The sequence below is a fragment of the Anguilla rostrata genome, chromosome 11 (assembly GCF_018555375.3).
Source record: "Anguilla rostrata isolate EN2019 chromosome 11, ASM1855537v3, whole genome shotgun sequence".
NCBI classification, from domain to species: Eukaryota; Metazoa; Chordata; class Actinopteri; order Anguilliformes; family Anguillidae; genus Anguilla; species Anguilla rostrata.
In genome coordinates, this window is record NC_057943.1 from 17,735,801 (window position 1) to 17,750,907 (window position 15,107).

At 41.7% G+C, this 15,107-nt stretch overlaps 1 protein-coding gene across 3 annotated transcripts in view; it reads right to left on the reverse strand.

Moving 5' to 3' along the window:
- Positions 1–15,107, reverse strand: part of LOC135234158 (pleckstrin homology domain-containing family A member 6-like) — a 62,503-nt gene that overhangs the window by 32,510 nt on the left and 14,886 nt on the right. Inside the window, exon 1 of one of the 3 annotated variants that reach the window (XM_064298438.1) lies at positions 11,333–11,548. The exons of 1 other annotated variant lie outside the window; for it this stretch is intronic. In XM_064298438.1, coding sequence (XP_064154508.1) covers positions 11,333–11,343 — 11 coding nt within the window. In that variant the 5' untranslated portion in view covers positions 11,344–11,548. Of the gene's footprint in view, positions 1–5,821; positions 5,981–11,332; positions 11,549–15,107 lie in introns of those variants that run through there. One more of the 3 variants, XM_064298445.1, reaches the window with a different exon arrangement.

Here is a 15,107-nt window from a genome sequence, read left to right on the forward strand (position 1 = left end):
TGGCATTTCCAGGGTGAACTTTTGTCAAGTGTATTGATTCTTTTCAGTGCATATTATTTCAGAAAATATATTTTATAATTTCTGCACCATATACTGTAGAAATAATTCCAAATATTGCAGTTGTATAATTTGAACTGGTGTACACAAGGTTATTATTGTTAGGTAACCATAATTATTGTGCTAATAAGTAATGTTATGGTACATTATGGTCACAATGTAGTCAAAAAACTACAGCACATGGATAGAAAACAAAGAGAAAATGAAAACAGCACTGAGATTACAGTAAGTGCAACCAAGAGCTGCAAGAAGAACACGCTATGGGCTTGTCTCTGAGCAACCTGTGCACAGTGTGCTGATGGTGATTTACAGTTTCCTTTGACTGTGTCTTGTGTGTGATGTTTTATATATGCATGCATCATACTATTTTGCATACTCTTTTTCATAGTACATCCTAGCACTGTAACCTTTATGAGTTACCTTGTCTTCAGTCCCTGAGTCTTACACTGACACGTTTTCTTTTGCAAAGCCCTTATTGACATGCTTCCAGTCTATCTCTGCAGACTTTTTAACAAGGCCACATAAAAATATATTGGTATATATATTGGTCTAATTATCAATTATGTACTTTCACCATATTCAGAGTTAGGTAAAATTCTTTCTGTTTTTACACGCCTGGGGAATCACAATATTTAAATCTTCTTTAAATATTGTGTCATAACAATGTTTATTTGTAGCACTTTTGTGTCTTCTTGCATGTCTGTAGCAGGGCTGTCTAAAAAAGAGATCTCAGTCTCAGTAGAGCTTCCCTGCACAAATAAAAGTAAAAAAAAATAATGACATTTTAATGATGAGCCAATCACATTGGTAGTCATCAACAACAGATAGTTAAGAAGATACTGCTTTTTTATTTTTATGTGTGATTTAAGTAAATATCATGCATGGATTTGCACTGACCCACTAAAAAAATGAAAAGTGCCTAACTCATATACATGTCCAGAAAATTAGACTGTCCGGTGTCTGGGTTTTGGTCTCGTCGCCTAGATGGATTTTCTCAAAAGCGACAGCCAATATTTTGCATTCCCCCGTGTTAATATTTCACAGCCTGCTCTGTTTGCACTGACAGTGGTTGGTGAATTGGTTTAGCTGTGTTTAGGGAGAATTACTGCAACATGTATGAGAAGATGTTGGGAGAAAAATGATATTTTTGGCCTCTCATATTATCAGGCTTTTTTTCCTATGGTGCTGGTGTGCACAGCTTGTCACACCCAGACCCACAGACAGTCACATCCCTGGGGCCCCATGTGCCCTGTAGACTCTGTATCGGGGGACATGGGGAACCCAGAAACCCTATAGACTGATCTCTACCCAACACACAGAAGGTGGGGCTATACAAACAACAGTAGGGTTCCCAGGAGTCACCACTTGGTTTTGGAATGCGATGCTAGGCAGACAGAACAATCTCTTTGAGATCTCTGTTCTCACCCACCTGTGCCATACTTCCACCCCAGCATAGAGCCCCCAGTGCAAAATCACACTTTCTGCTGCATGCACAACCTCAACACAGCCCAGCGGCCTGGCTGCAGACTCAAGATCACAGAGTTCACAGATAACAAGATCACAGAGTACAGGCGAGACATGTAGCTATAACTCAGTTAGTTTATCACGTTTATATGATTTTTACAGAATACGCATGTTTGTGTGTGTTGAATATGAACAATATCGAAAGACACAATGTGCAATACAGGCTGGGACTCTGCTTACCCTGCCCTCTAGGGGACAGAAAAGGTCAGACATGTAGATATGACCAAAAGGGGGCAGTAACTTGCAGTTTATTTATTTATCCACCTCAGTATTATGATGTAGAGAGAGAGAGAGCAACAGGACTAAAGATTTGATACCAACTGATATCCCAGGCTACCTGTTTGTTGTCATGAAAGCTTAGATCTCACTTGGCTCACTGTAAAGTCATGCAGCGTCTCTCCTCTTGTTTTTTGAGTAGTTTTGTTATGCCTGAAGCAGAAATAACTACTCTCTCCCATTTCATTTTTTAAAGTAAAATTATATTACAATAAAGTGTGAAGGCTTTTGTAAGTGTAAACTGAGATATCTACCACAAAAGAACAAGGATTCTACACTACATTTATGAGACATTCACTCTTTCGTTATGAAATTCCAGCCAAAAAAGAAAGATGTAAATGAAATATAAGGTTACATATTAATACCGACCAGAAAGCTAATGTATTATTTTAAACTTATGAGCACATTGCCTGCAGCCATTTTATACAATCAGCTGCTCTTTGGAAGATATTTCAAAAAGATGGCATGTTGTCAAAGTGCTGTTTTTGTAAAAGAATGAATCCCCTTTTGGGGATATCTTTTACAGGAAAGGGAGTGGCCTCTTTCAGTTTCTAAATGAATTGTGTGACCCTGTAAAGGCAAGACACGCTTGTTGTACGAGGTCATCTCATGCGAGTGGCCAAATGAGTTCTGACTGTTCTCGCCACAGTCTGTCATGTACTGTATACAGTGGTTCTACCTCCCTGTGTTATTACATGAGTCCTCGCTTTGATTCTTACTCAAACAAAAGAAATGAAGTTAGAAACAGCCCACTTTTTTTACACATGAGGAACATGTTCTTAAAAAAATTACAAAAAAAGAAAAAAAAGCTAGCAATGCAATACGATTCTAAATTACTTCCATTAAGGTCCATTTTTATAGCATCACCCACCCTTCAGTTACTATTGTTTTTTTTCCCCCAATGTAATACAATTCTAATGGTAACATATATATGTATGAAAATAACATTTTAAGCTTTTTTTGTTGTGACCTCTCACTGGTTTTCTGTAAGGTACATAATCAGTGAAGGATGAATTCGTCTCAGAACCCCTTGTTGGGTGAGCAAAAATGAACGAAAGATAAAGAAGAAAAAAAATTGGCAAAGCCGTGGTAACAAATGACCTTTTCATGGTTGGTGGTCCGGGCTGGGGAACATTCAGCCGTTCGGACTCCCGGAATTTGATCTCTCCTCTGGCTTTGCTGGGTCTGGCAGGGAGTGTTTTCACCCTGAAACAGTTCACCACAGCTCCAAACGCAGAACCAGAGGATAGAGTGAAGGCCAATAACAATTATGACATGAGAATTTCTGCCATAATCAGTCACACTCAGAATTAACACTCTCCACTGTAAGGAATCTCCTGATTATTCATAGTCAGAACTTGGCATTATGCTCCATAATATGACACAGTCAAAATTAACAATCTCCATTGCAATCAGTCCCATTAATTCACAGTTTCTACTTTAATCATTCCCAGTCACAATCTGCTAAAAGCCACAGTGTTGATTAAAGTTGCAATGCATTTTGAGTCCAGTCTTTCTCAACAATTTTTGTTTTTATTTTTTTCGAGTGTTTTTCTTCAGTAGCTCCTGGGTAGACCTGCCGCTAAGCAATCAGACAGATAATCACACCTGCGAATCTCCTGAGCACATCTCTGCATTCCTGAGGGCACCTGAGCCACAGCCACAGCCCCGGCTCCTGGGGAAACACGCTGACATGCCTTCCTCCACAGAAGCTGTGCATGCTGCTGTGTGGCTCATCCTGTTAAGACACAGATCTAGTGCATGGAGAGGCCCCAGGGCCTGTCACCTAATCTGGACCGCACCAGTGCCGACTGGCTGGCAGCCACGCAGGGCAGCGCATGACTCTAACGTTGCCCATGGAAGAGAAGGTTTCAGTTGGCCAGGATGACGGGATCTGCTGCAGGTTTCTGACTGCGCCACTGCTCTATACAACATTAGATTAGAATCATTAGTTGACCAAGACCAATGTCCCCAGCTAAGGCAATTAATCACAATCTTATTGTGTGTTTTAGGGATGCTGTCACATTCTGATTCCCAATTGGGTATCCCCCACAGGGCCACCAGCATCTGAGGCTTTCCAGCAGAATCCTGAGAGACCTGGGGGTAGACCGGGGGTAATATTAGGATTCAAAATGTACTTCCTGTTCACAGTGTTACTGCAATTATGATGGAAGCCATTTTTCCCTCAAACCTAATTTTATTTCAAATGAATGGAATCTAACCTGCAGGAACTGTCCATGCAACATCATGCCATGCATTTCTCCATACACTAAAAATGAGTCTGGGTTGAGGTAATTATTTCAATTTGACAGCTCGCGTCTCACAACTAGGCCAGTAAGATCCAGAAAGCATCGAGTAAACCAGCCCCATCACAAAATTCTCTCTCTCTATTTCATTGTAAAGGCCACTGCATTCATCCAGAGGTGGTTCTCTCTAAAACCTGCACTTTGCACATTTTGTTTAGAATTTAAACAAAATGCATTTTAAGGTGGGGGTCTCCCCTAACCTTTGCTATATTATAGTAGTGTATAAAACACACCATTTGTCACTTGATTAATTCATTTTAGAATTCATTTTTAGAATTCACATAGAAAACAGTTGTCATTTTTTGTGTTTGCTCACATTTGTTGAGTTACATTTATTTGTCTTTTGTTTCAGAGTGGCTATGTTTTGCTTTGAAACAGAAAGTTTCTTTCTGTCACCAAGTTACCAGCTTTAGGAATCTGGGAGTGGGCCGCCCAGCAGGTCCTGGTACTAGATGACATCGCTGATGCCATCAGCGACCGAAGCCTTATTTTTGTTTTGAGTTATTATGAGTTATTACAGTTGCTTTGCATTTTGATTAATTTTTTTATTTTCATTTTAATGAGTTAACTTGTTTAATGGACAACATCGTGAATAAAACAGCACACCTAGGAATTGGAACTTTGCCTCCTGAAATTGGTAGTATCGTTCTCCTTGGCTGTCTGGCTAGACTATCTCAGAGTTAATTTCAATTTAATACCCTCTTCAGACTCCACTTCTTTTACCTGCACTTCTGTGTAAATTGTCTTGTGTCTGGTCTTGAGTGACATATTTGGGAGAACCAGGGGACTTACTTTAGTGTCAAAATTATTAGCCTGTTGTGTCAGAGTATCCTCATAAAAATAAGAGCAACTGCAATGAAAATGCACACTATTAAACTGACTGGGACATCAGATGCTAATGCTTCACTTCAACAGTGAAAATGTGCCACTATGCATTCTCATCTGCTGAGTGTTTTTTGCACTTTGGAATATGTGTCTCCAACTGAGAAGGAAGACACCCATACGTGCATACGTGCACACACACTCTGTACCTTACACCCCAAAACACATACGCATGTGCACACAAACACGCACACATTCTCTCTCTGTTTCTCTCTTACACAATATATATTTTTAAAAATACAAAAAGAATAATAATTATAATACTACAAGCACGCACATACTTTCTTGTGCTCTCTCAGGCACATATACATGCACAGGTACATACACATCTTTCTCTCTCATGCGCAGACACACACACACAAACACACACACACACACACACTCCCCGACAGGTAGTTCAAGGTCACTGGGTCATCCACGAAACAAGAGCCCATGGCTCCAAATGGACCTGTGCTCAATACCTGCCTGATAATACCTATCCTGATGGCATCTGCCTTCCGCTCAGACCACTCCCTCTTTCACCTTCTTTCATCTTGCTATGACAATATGAGTCACTCATACCAGCAGACCTCTGCTGCATGAAATCCATTCAATGCACACACATACACTTTAGATATCCAGATCTGTTCTTCACACAGATGCATCCATTTTAAATCTTGAGATCTATTCTCAACACACATCCATCTATTTCAACACTCTGGATCTATCCTTAATGCACATGCATATTTAAATCTATGTGTTCACACAAAGATTACTTATAGAGCTGACAGACTTACCCTACTGCTTCCCTTCTCCAGGATTTCTCCTTCTCTCTCTGCCTTTCTCTCTGACTCTCTCCTTCTCTCTGCCCCTGCAGCTGAAGTCCAGCCAGGTTTCAGGGATCCGGCATGAGAGGAATTTAAAACAATCTCGCCTCCGTGCTGCAACTCCTCTTCTTTTTTTCGGCAGCAGAGCTTGGAGCACACATGGATCCCATTCCCGCCCGAGCACTGGTTCTGCCCCCAAATTACAGCCCTGCCCACCCCCCACTGATCCAGCACTCGCCCCCATTTTTAAAGTTTCGTTCTTTGTTATTTTGTCGGGTTTTTTTTACATATTGAGAATGATTGTCCAGCTTTATCTGCTGAAACGTCTCATAACTCATAAGAAATAATTAAATAATTTTCTAAACCCCCTAGTGACTTAACCATATGTCTGAAAAAGGAAAATATTAACTGTTTCTGAGAATATTTTTGTATGCACAGTAAAATGCATATTGTTCATTGAACTATAACACACATTCAATGAGTCCAAGAAGGACAGAATGTACATGAGTTGATTTAAAACTGAACAGTTATAGTGTGCAAAAGGAATTTGGGGAAATTCAACAATATGCAGATTTGGAGGTCACATTAAAATACATTGGTGCTAAGATTAAACATATTTATTTATTTGCTTTATTCCATTCCATTACTAGCACATGTATACCTATGTGATATGTCTGCTTTAGAATATGATTTCTGTGGCTATGTAACAATTTCCTTTACATCAGCTGTTAGGCACCCTCTTTCCCAAAATAATCCCTTCCAGCTGTGCTCATTTCTTCAGGCTTTATAAAACATGGATGACCAGGCAATCCTCACAGAAGACACATATGTCACCCATATTAGGCTTATGCTGGTAACCTTTTTCCCCATGTAAAGTGATTGGCCAGCTTCTGCAAGGTGATTGACAGGAGGTCAGCCACAGCCAATAAGAGATCACTAATTAAACATCAACATGCACCATGATCTTAAAAAGGGACATTCAAATGCTCTTTCAGAAAGTGTATAATTAATCTTCTTCCAACTAAATAAACATCAGCAACACCTGTTTTAAGTCTCATAAAACAAACATGGTTTTATCGTACCATCATCCTTTTCAATCACCTGAAAGCCAAGCCAAACAAGACGCAGCATAAACTAAGCCTCATGCAGTCATTGTATATACTTTATAAATATTTCTATTAACATAATAGCTCTGTCCCCTGCATTTTTATGTTTCACAAACACACTCCTGAGTCACTCAATCCTCCTCTACTTACATGGTGCTTCTTTCCTTATTTATTGTACAAAATAAGGGGAAATGTGAGGTGGCAGAAGCTCTCTCCTCTGGTCTTATGACTGGAAAAACGTCCTTCTCTTAGTGAAACAGTCACTGGAGAGTCGTACTTTGAAATGAATATTAAATTTATTATGATTAACGTAGATTGAGACGTGACATGCCAAATGTTGATATCAGCAGCCAAATGCCTGCTGGTTAATGGGTAGAAACAGAGGTTAGGAGTTTTTCAATAAGTGATTCTTTAGCCTAAAGGTCAATGTTATTTCTGTCACAGGAATCTGTCTGTTTTACTTTTTAGAGCCTCCTCTCAAAAATCACTCAGTGGATAATACTTCTGGCCCAATTGCTTTACTTTCTTAGTGGGATTCATATTATTTCACAGGAATTCAATTAGAATGCACACCACTTAACTATAAGGCAATCAAGCCACACTTAAGTGTAATATGACAGCACTACAAAAAATATGTATTTATTATAATGAAAAAAAAAGTCTGTCCTAATGGTGCTATGGCTGTTTTTGTTATTAATTGGAATTCCATGAACACAACCATGTGTAAACATACTGTTGCTATCTGTAATGTTTAATTGGAACAGAGGGGAGCAGCATTCTTTAGAGTACAGTTTACATAGCGGTGGCAGACCAAAATCACAGCAGGGACATCTCACACAGGCCTTCCACACCCTGCAATGCACCACGTTTCAACAGTGAGCAATACACCTGCTTGTCAGCCACTATAATACCTGCCTGTCAGACACCACCACACCAGCCTGTCAGACATCACCACACCTGGCTGCCAGCTACCATGATACCCGCCTGCCAGACACTGAGCTGGCATCAGGATCCACACTTCAAAGGGCACCAAAGAAAAACGTGCCCAAAAAAAAGAGCCTTTATAGTTGTGGATTCAGGCCACAGCTGGTTATGACTGGGAGTCTGTTGTTGTAGTTTGTAAATGGCTTCATCACCAGGATTAGGGTAGACTTACATCTGTGCTGGCTTCTCATGTTACTGCTGCACAGCTTCTTCTAAACAACATCCCCAGCACTAATGCAGTTTGGCAATACAAGTTTTGCATTAACTATAACAACACCCATGGATGATCTCGGTTCGAACAAGAGCTTCTGCTTCTTTAGTCATGCACTGTACAGTTTAGAGGCCTAAAGTGTGGTAAAGATGACTGCTGATGATGACCACAGATAATCTCACATTCACGCAGGCTAGCTTAGACAAAGTGTTGAAATAATTTCAATTTTTGTCTGCGTGACAATCCTTCAGAGACTGGGCCTGCACCATCCGAGCAGGGTCTGTTTCTGTCCCTCCTGCCCACACACACACACACACACTCACACCACCCTTGCCGCAGAGTGACAGGGGGCTAACAGATTTGAAACAAATAAAAAAGAAACAGACGGCAGACACAGTTTAATATTCTGTGTCCAGAGGGGGCCGGTCTGTTGAGCAACAAGGACCTGATCACTGAATTTATATAACCAGGGCCTCTGCACACACACACACAAACACACACAGACACACACACACACACCTGCATGCACAAACACCTGCTGTCAGTTTATGTCCTGTACCATTCAACAGTTTGTGATCTGTTGCTCAACCTCAACAGTGGAGGCAAATATTGACACCTTGTGGCTACGTTATTCACTTCAACAGCCTTCACATGGCTATGCAAGAAGAAAAAAGGCCCATTCTTTCATCGAGTGCCAAATTTGCAAACCAGTTTGGCTTGCACTTTGAGGCGTGCATAAAACACAGCGATGTCATCATTAACTCTGAAACACTCTGCAGCATGAAATCAGCCAAAGCGAGGCAACACAGCTGATGAGGTAACAGGCGCCTGTGACCCTTTTTATAGCGTGGGTTTGGAATTTAAATGCACTGCAGGATTTCATAAGAGAGCCACATATATTAAGTCAATACAGTATTAAGCCAGAAATGTGCTGGACATGAAGTATTCATGAATTTTTTTTTTTAAATGGACAAATTAATCTATTTCAGAGCACTCCCACTGGGGCTGTAACACAACCGGTGTCTTTTGGGTACTCTGTCTTCTCCAGTTTCTAGTCATCAATAGGTATGTTTCCATTAAAATGCTGATGCAAATTGACCTTGGAGTGCTACAACCAATCTGCCGCTGGGAGAGAAACATAAGCCTACAACCACCTACTTTGCTCTCTTAACGATAAATGACCACCTCTGCTTGCAGTATTTGTTTGTTGCACACTAGCATATAATGGGGGAAATAAAACCCTGATGCCATGTGATTTTTTTGGATTCCAGTTTCAGAGAGACCAGAACTACAAGGAAGCAGTAAATTATACTGATTAGATGTTGACAGATGAACAGCTGGTGAGGTCAAAGGTGGGATTGCCTGGTTATGGTGCTTCAGACTTATTTTTGTTTGACTCACCAGCCTACCTGTCATTGAATTTAGGATTCACAAACACAATTTGAGCCTGGGTCACTTTCTTAAAAACGCCTCCATCTTGGCTCAGGTTAAGCTGACCTACAGCTAAGCAGTTCTGTGTAAACACCTCCATTTTGGCTCAAATAAGCCTGACTAACAGCTAAAGCAGTTCTGGATAAATTCCTCAATCTTGGCTCAAGTAAAGCTGGCCTACAGCTAAGGAAGTATGTTTAAAAACCTACATCTTGGCTCAGATAAGCCTGACCAACAGCTAAACCAGTTTTGTATAAACACCTCAATCTTCACCCAGTTAAAGCTTACCTACAGCTAAGGCAGTTCTGTGTAAACACCTTTATCGTGGTTCAGATAAAACTAACCTACAGCTAAGGCAGTTCTGCAGAAACACCTTCATCTCAGCTCAGGTAAAGCTAACCTACAGCTAAGGCAGTTTTGTGTAAGCTCCTCCATCTTGGCTCTAGTAAGATTCATGTACACCTCAATCAGTTCTGTATAAACACCTTTATCTCTGCTCAGCTAAAGCTGATCTACAGCTAAGGTAGTTCACAATTTTTCTGTGTTGCAGGTTATCAAACCATACAACCTGACACACTGGAGGAGAGGGGAGCAGGAGGAGGTGAAGGAGCAGGAGGAACATGATCAATAGGAAGAGGAGGCAGAGGTATAGATAGAACAGGGACAATAGAAGGAGCAAGTAGAAGAGGAATAGGAGATACAGGAGGAGTATGTAGAATAGGAAGAGGAGATGCAGGAGGATGTAGGGTAGGAAGGGGAGGTGCATTATAAACAGGTAGAACAGGAAGAGGAAGCACAGGTAAAGTCGGAAGCAGAGGTACAGGAGGATCTATAGTGGTACAGTAAGAACAGCTAGAATAGAAAGAGGAGGCACAGGTAACGTAGGAAGAGGAGGTACAGGAGGATGTAGAGTAGGAAAGGGAGTGCAGGAGGAACAGTCACAATAGTAAGAGGAGGCAGTGATGGATCTGATGGTACACAGGGAAATATCAGTCCAGTCCATCACAGACACCAGTATTGAGTTGACTGGCTATGATCATATCATTCATCCGTCCATCCGTCCATTATCTGTACCCGCTTATCCTGAGCAGGGTCGCTGGAGCCTATCCCAGCGTGCATTGGGCGAGAGGCAGGAATACACCCTGGACAGACCGCCAATCTATCGCAGGGCACACACACCATTCACTCACACACTCATACCTATGGGCAATTTAGAGTCTCCAATTAGCCTTCCTGCATGTTTTTGGACTGTGGGAGGAAACCAGAGTACCCGGAGGAAGCCCACACGGACACTGTGAGGCAACATATCATTCACAACAGTGGAATTTCATATTTACACAAATTATATTAAATGAGATTCTACAAAGGGCTACAGGGTGCTAGTACATCTGTTTTCCCTTTAAAATCACATACAACACTTAGATCAGACAGACCCATCCTCACCCCTTTCAAAAAAGTCATGTACTCCCTTGAGGCAAAATCTGAAGTCGCAGCCTCACAAAGACACACCAGAGAGATGCTTACAGGCTCGCGTTTGCTAAAAGGCACGGTTGAGTCTCCACCCCCACTGAATCTGCATTACTATAATCCACCCTACAGTATGAGAGAGCCGACAGGGTCAACAATACACAGCAGCGACAAGAATAATACAAGGAAACGGGACACTTGGATCTTTCTTCCCCGTCTCCTCGGCAAAGAGAAAAAAAGGAGGGGGGGGGGGGAGGTAGACATGTACAAACTGTACTGTACCTTCCTTCCATTAACTTTCCATCTTCTTTTTCCTTCTCCCCTCAAGCTGTCTGGTTTGATCCCTCTTGCTTTGCAGCCTCTCGTAAAATCAGCCTAGAACACCATCGTTCAACTGGAGTGAGCGAGCAAGTGAGTGAGTCAGTGAGTGAGCGGGCATGTGTGTGTGTGTGTGTGTGTGTGTGTGTGCGTGGGACAGAAGGGGTGGAGAGAGAGAGCGAGAGAGGAATGATTGAACAAAAGGTTTCTCTTTACAAGTATTCTTCCAGATTTCTATTCTTCTCCTCTCTATCCCTCTCTGACCACCCCTCCTCCACCCCATCCACACACACACACACACATGCAAGCATGCATGAGTGCGCACACACACACACACACACACACACACATGCACACAACCAATAACTCATTCTTTTTCACATTTTAAGTACAACATTATATAAGAAATACTGTCCAGCAACACGCTTGGATTAAATTTTGGACTATGAGTATTTTTTGGACCAGCCAGCTTACTCAGGCATGTAACATAATATCAGCATTTCTTCCATATATTTTAAGAAGAGGGATCTTAAGGAACATGGCTTTACTCAGAATCTCTCTGATATCTGAGGACAGTGATCTTCCATGAATGCAGAGGTACAAGCTGATATAATACCAATTTCCATGAACTCCTAATTATGAACAAAGAAGAGATAGATCTTCAACTCAACACAAATGGATGTTAGAGACTGTCCTGAGTTACTCATAAAGGGGTTGGATGTTATATGAAGTCTACATAATCATACATTTTCACATTCATACAGAGTGTAGACATCCACAGTTCTCCTTCAAAACACATAGTGTTGCAAGCTACAGAAAAGCTCACCCAGAGTCGGAATAAGACCTTTCATGTGTGGTTTTTGCATGTAGTCCATGGGCGCCTGATTGATCAATGGGGATTGCTAGATAACAATGAACACAGATCCCTAACCAATTGAACCCTCCCATACCAGCCCACAGTCAGCACTGGCAGATTCAAGTCTGTGAGGCTCATCCATGCACCACAGCTTGGGGCTCTAACTGAATAAACCCCAATTGATTGTTTTTTTTAAACAAAATAAAATGCACAGGTGAAACACATAAAATATTTCAGTGGGATAACAAAACAAGGGTTCACAGGTGGACACTAGTTTAAAGTAAACTTCACTGATATGAAGTTTTTTTTCATTTTTTTACACAAAGTTCTCAGAGTGCAGAACAGCTGTCCTTGTCTTAGAAGAACAGATCTAGGACTGATACAATGCTGGATATATTCTGGGGCCTAGATGAGTAGCCTCAGCCTCAAACATTCCTATGTTCATCCTTCTTTATGTTCTAGTTCCATAAGAATCCCAGCACTCTGACTGGTAAACCACAGAGTGTTTAATAAATAAACTAAGGCTTGACCACAGGTATTTCTGTCTAGGCTTGTCTGTGTGAAGGTACTCATAATTGTACCGGCACCATCCAGAAACTGAACAGGACTGACATGGAGGTGTGAAGTGGGAGGCGTTCCAGCACATTCACAAGCACACAGGCACAAGGAAGCACTGTGCTTTTGTCCTTACTAGAGAAGTGAGCACAACCCTAATGATATCTTCCAAGGGACCATCTTTAAATCGTTTTTGACAGTTCCCTATGGCCAGCCCCCTGGGCTGGGTTACCTGACTGGCTTTGGTGCATGTGTTTATGAGATAAATTGCCGACAATCCCCGTGTTTCATTAACAGCGTTCCTGTGGTAAAGGGGAGCTGTTATTGCAGGCCTCTCTCTCTCTCTCTGTCTGATGGGTGGAGGTGAGGTTAGTAAAAGCAATTCTGCTCATAATTTGTATTGATGCTTTTTTTAATTTATTTTTATTTTTATCTAGTGTAATGAATTGGCTTTGATGTTCTAATAAAGGAGCATCAAAGTCAAAAGTCCAGATATGCCACTTAGCCCAGAGGAGGTTCTGAAGAAGATGAAATAAGTAGAGGGAATCAAGACCCTGATTGTCAAAATTAAAGTACGAAGCAGAACCTGTTTATTTACCCCTCCTCAGCCAGGTTAGCAGCTGACGCGATAGTGTAGCCACTGCTGCTGGGCAGACTAATCAACAGAACATGCATGACAACTGGGCAGAACATGCATGATATTTTATGTGTTGTGTTCATATATGTAATCTTTATGACAGAAACTGACCAGAATTCCCTAACTTCTGAACACCGAATCTGTCTATGTAAGTCTCTCTCTCTCTCTCTTTGTGCTTGCTTACATCGGCTCTCACCTGATGTGGCCCTGAAACATGTCCAGCATGTCAAGACGTGTTCAGGAGGAAGCCTGGAGACATGGAAGACATCATACTTGTAACTGCTTTTCTCCAACATTCACAGTGCTTACATCTTTTTTCATCCCTTTCAATTTGGAATGTCCAGCACTGTATGAAGGACAGCGCAGACTAGCACACAGTAATCAAAAACATTTAGCCAGCCTCCACTTTGGCTCACTCATGCAATCCATATGCTGAGCTATGGAGTCATTTCTCCATAGGACTTTCATTACTTGCTGGTGCCTGCTGACTGTAGGCACCCAGTTGACCAAGAGGTTTCACCTGTGTGATGAGTCAGAAGATAACCTGCCAATCAAATTCTTCCTCCCTGGGCTATGCTATGGCTAACTGTTAGCTGCAGACCATCAGACATGGTCAGGACCAGCTCTCAGACCATAAGGAACATCACTGCTCGTAAAAACTGTGCTTTAAATCAGGGATGTCCAAAGGAGGGCATATCTGTTTCTGGATTTCATGGCAAGTTCTGCTCTTAATTATTTAATCGGCCCAATTGTTAAGTAATTTATATTTGACCATTACTTGATAAGTTCATGAATGACAGCTGAAGGCTGTGTCCCAACATAAATTATTAAATCAGCATTAGCATATATAGCTATTTGGCTAATTGGGCCAGTGTAACTGGTGATAACAAAAACCTGCATTCACATTGACCTGCAGGAATGGAACTGGCCATCCATGTCAGGTCGTTCCACATCTGCCTGGGTGCCATTTTGCTAAATGACGATCTGTAGTTTGAGCCCCAGTTCAGAGATTCTTCTCTGAGGCTGGAGGAGGTCTATTGCCCTACTTCCTTGCTGATGTGTACTGTGATGCCATTATATATAAGCAGAGCCCACTGGCATGATGGACAGGCAATGGAATCTCTCAGAATGGGTCACACAGTTTCCTGCACCAATCAGATAACGTGGAGCACTTGAGAATGCAGAGGAGCAGGGCAGGGGGGTGTATAGGCTGTATCCTTTTGGTAATTAAATTTCTCCATAAAGTGAAGACCAATGAGAACACAATGGAATGCTCCTGTTTATGACCCCACTGTGAGTTATATATTTTGACGTTCTCATATTTTTTCTTCTTTTTTTCTCCCTGATTTCGAATGCCCGATTTTATTTGTCAGAGCTCATGGCTGCAACCTCTGCTATCTATTCTGGAGAGAGCAGACAAGCACACACTGTTCTCTGAAGTCAACAAGGTCATCCACCACTTCTTATCACACTGCAGTTCACAAGTTGGGCTTGCACAGACAGACCAGCAGTGGTTTCTCGCGTACGATGAGATGCTGTCATCACAGCTGACATAAATCCTCTCTTCCCAAGACAACATTAACACCAATCATACCTAGCTCTACAGGGCTGCTAGCCATAGGCGGCACTGTCATGGCATGGATTTGATACCAAACCACAGGGCCCATCCATGTGCAAGAACAATGCTTTAA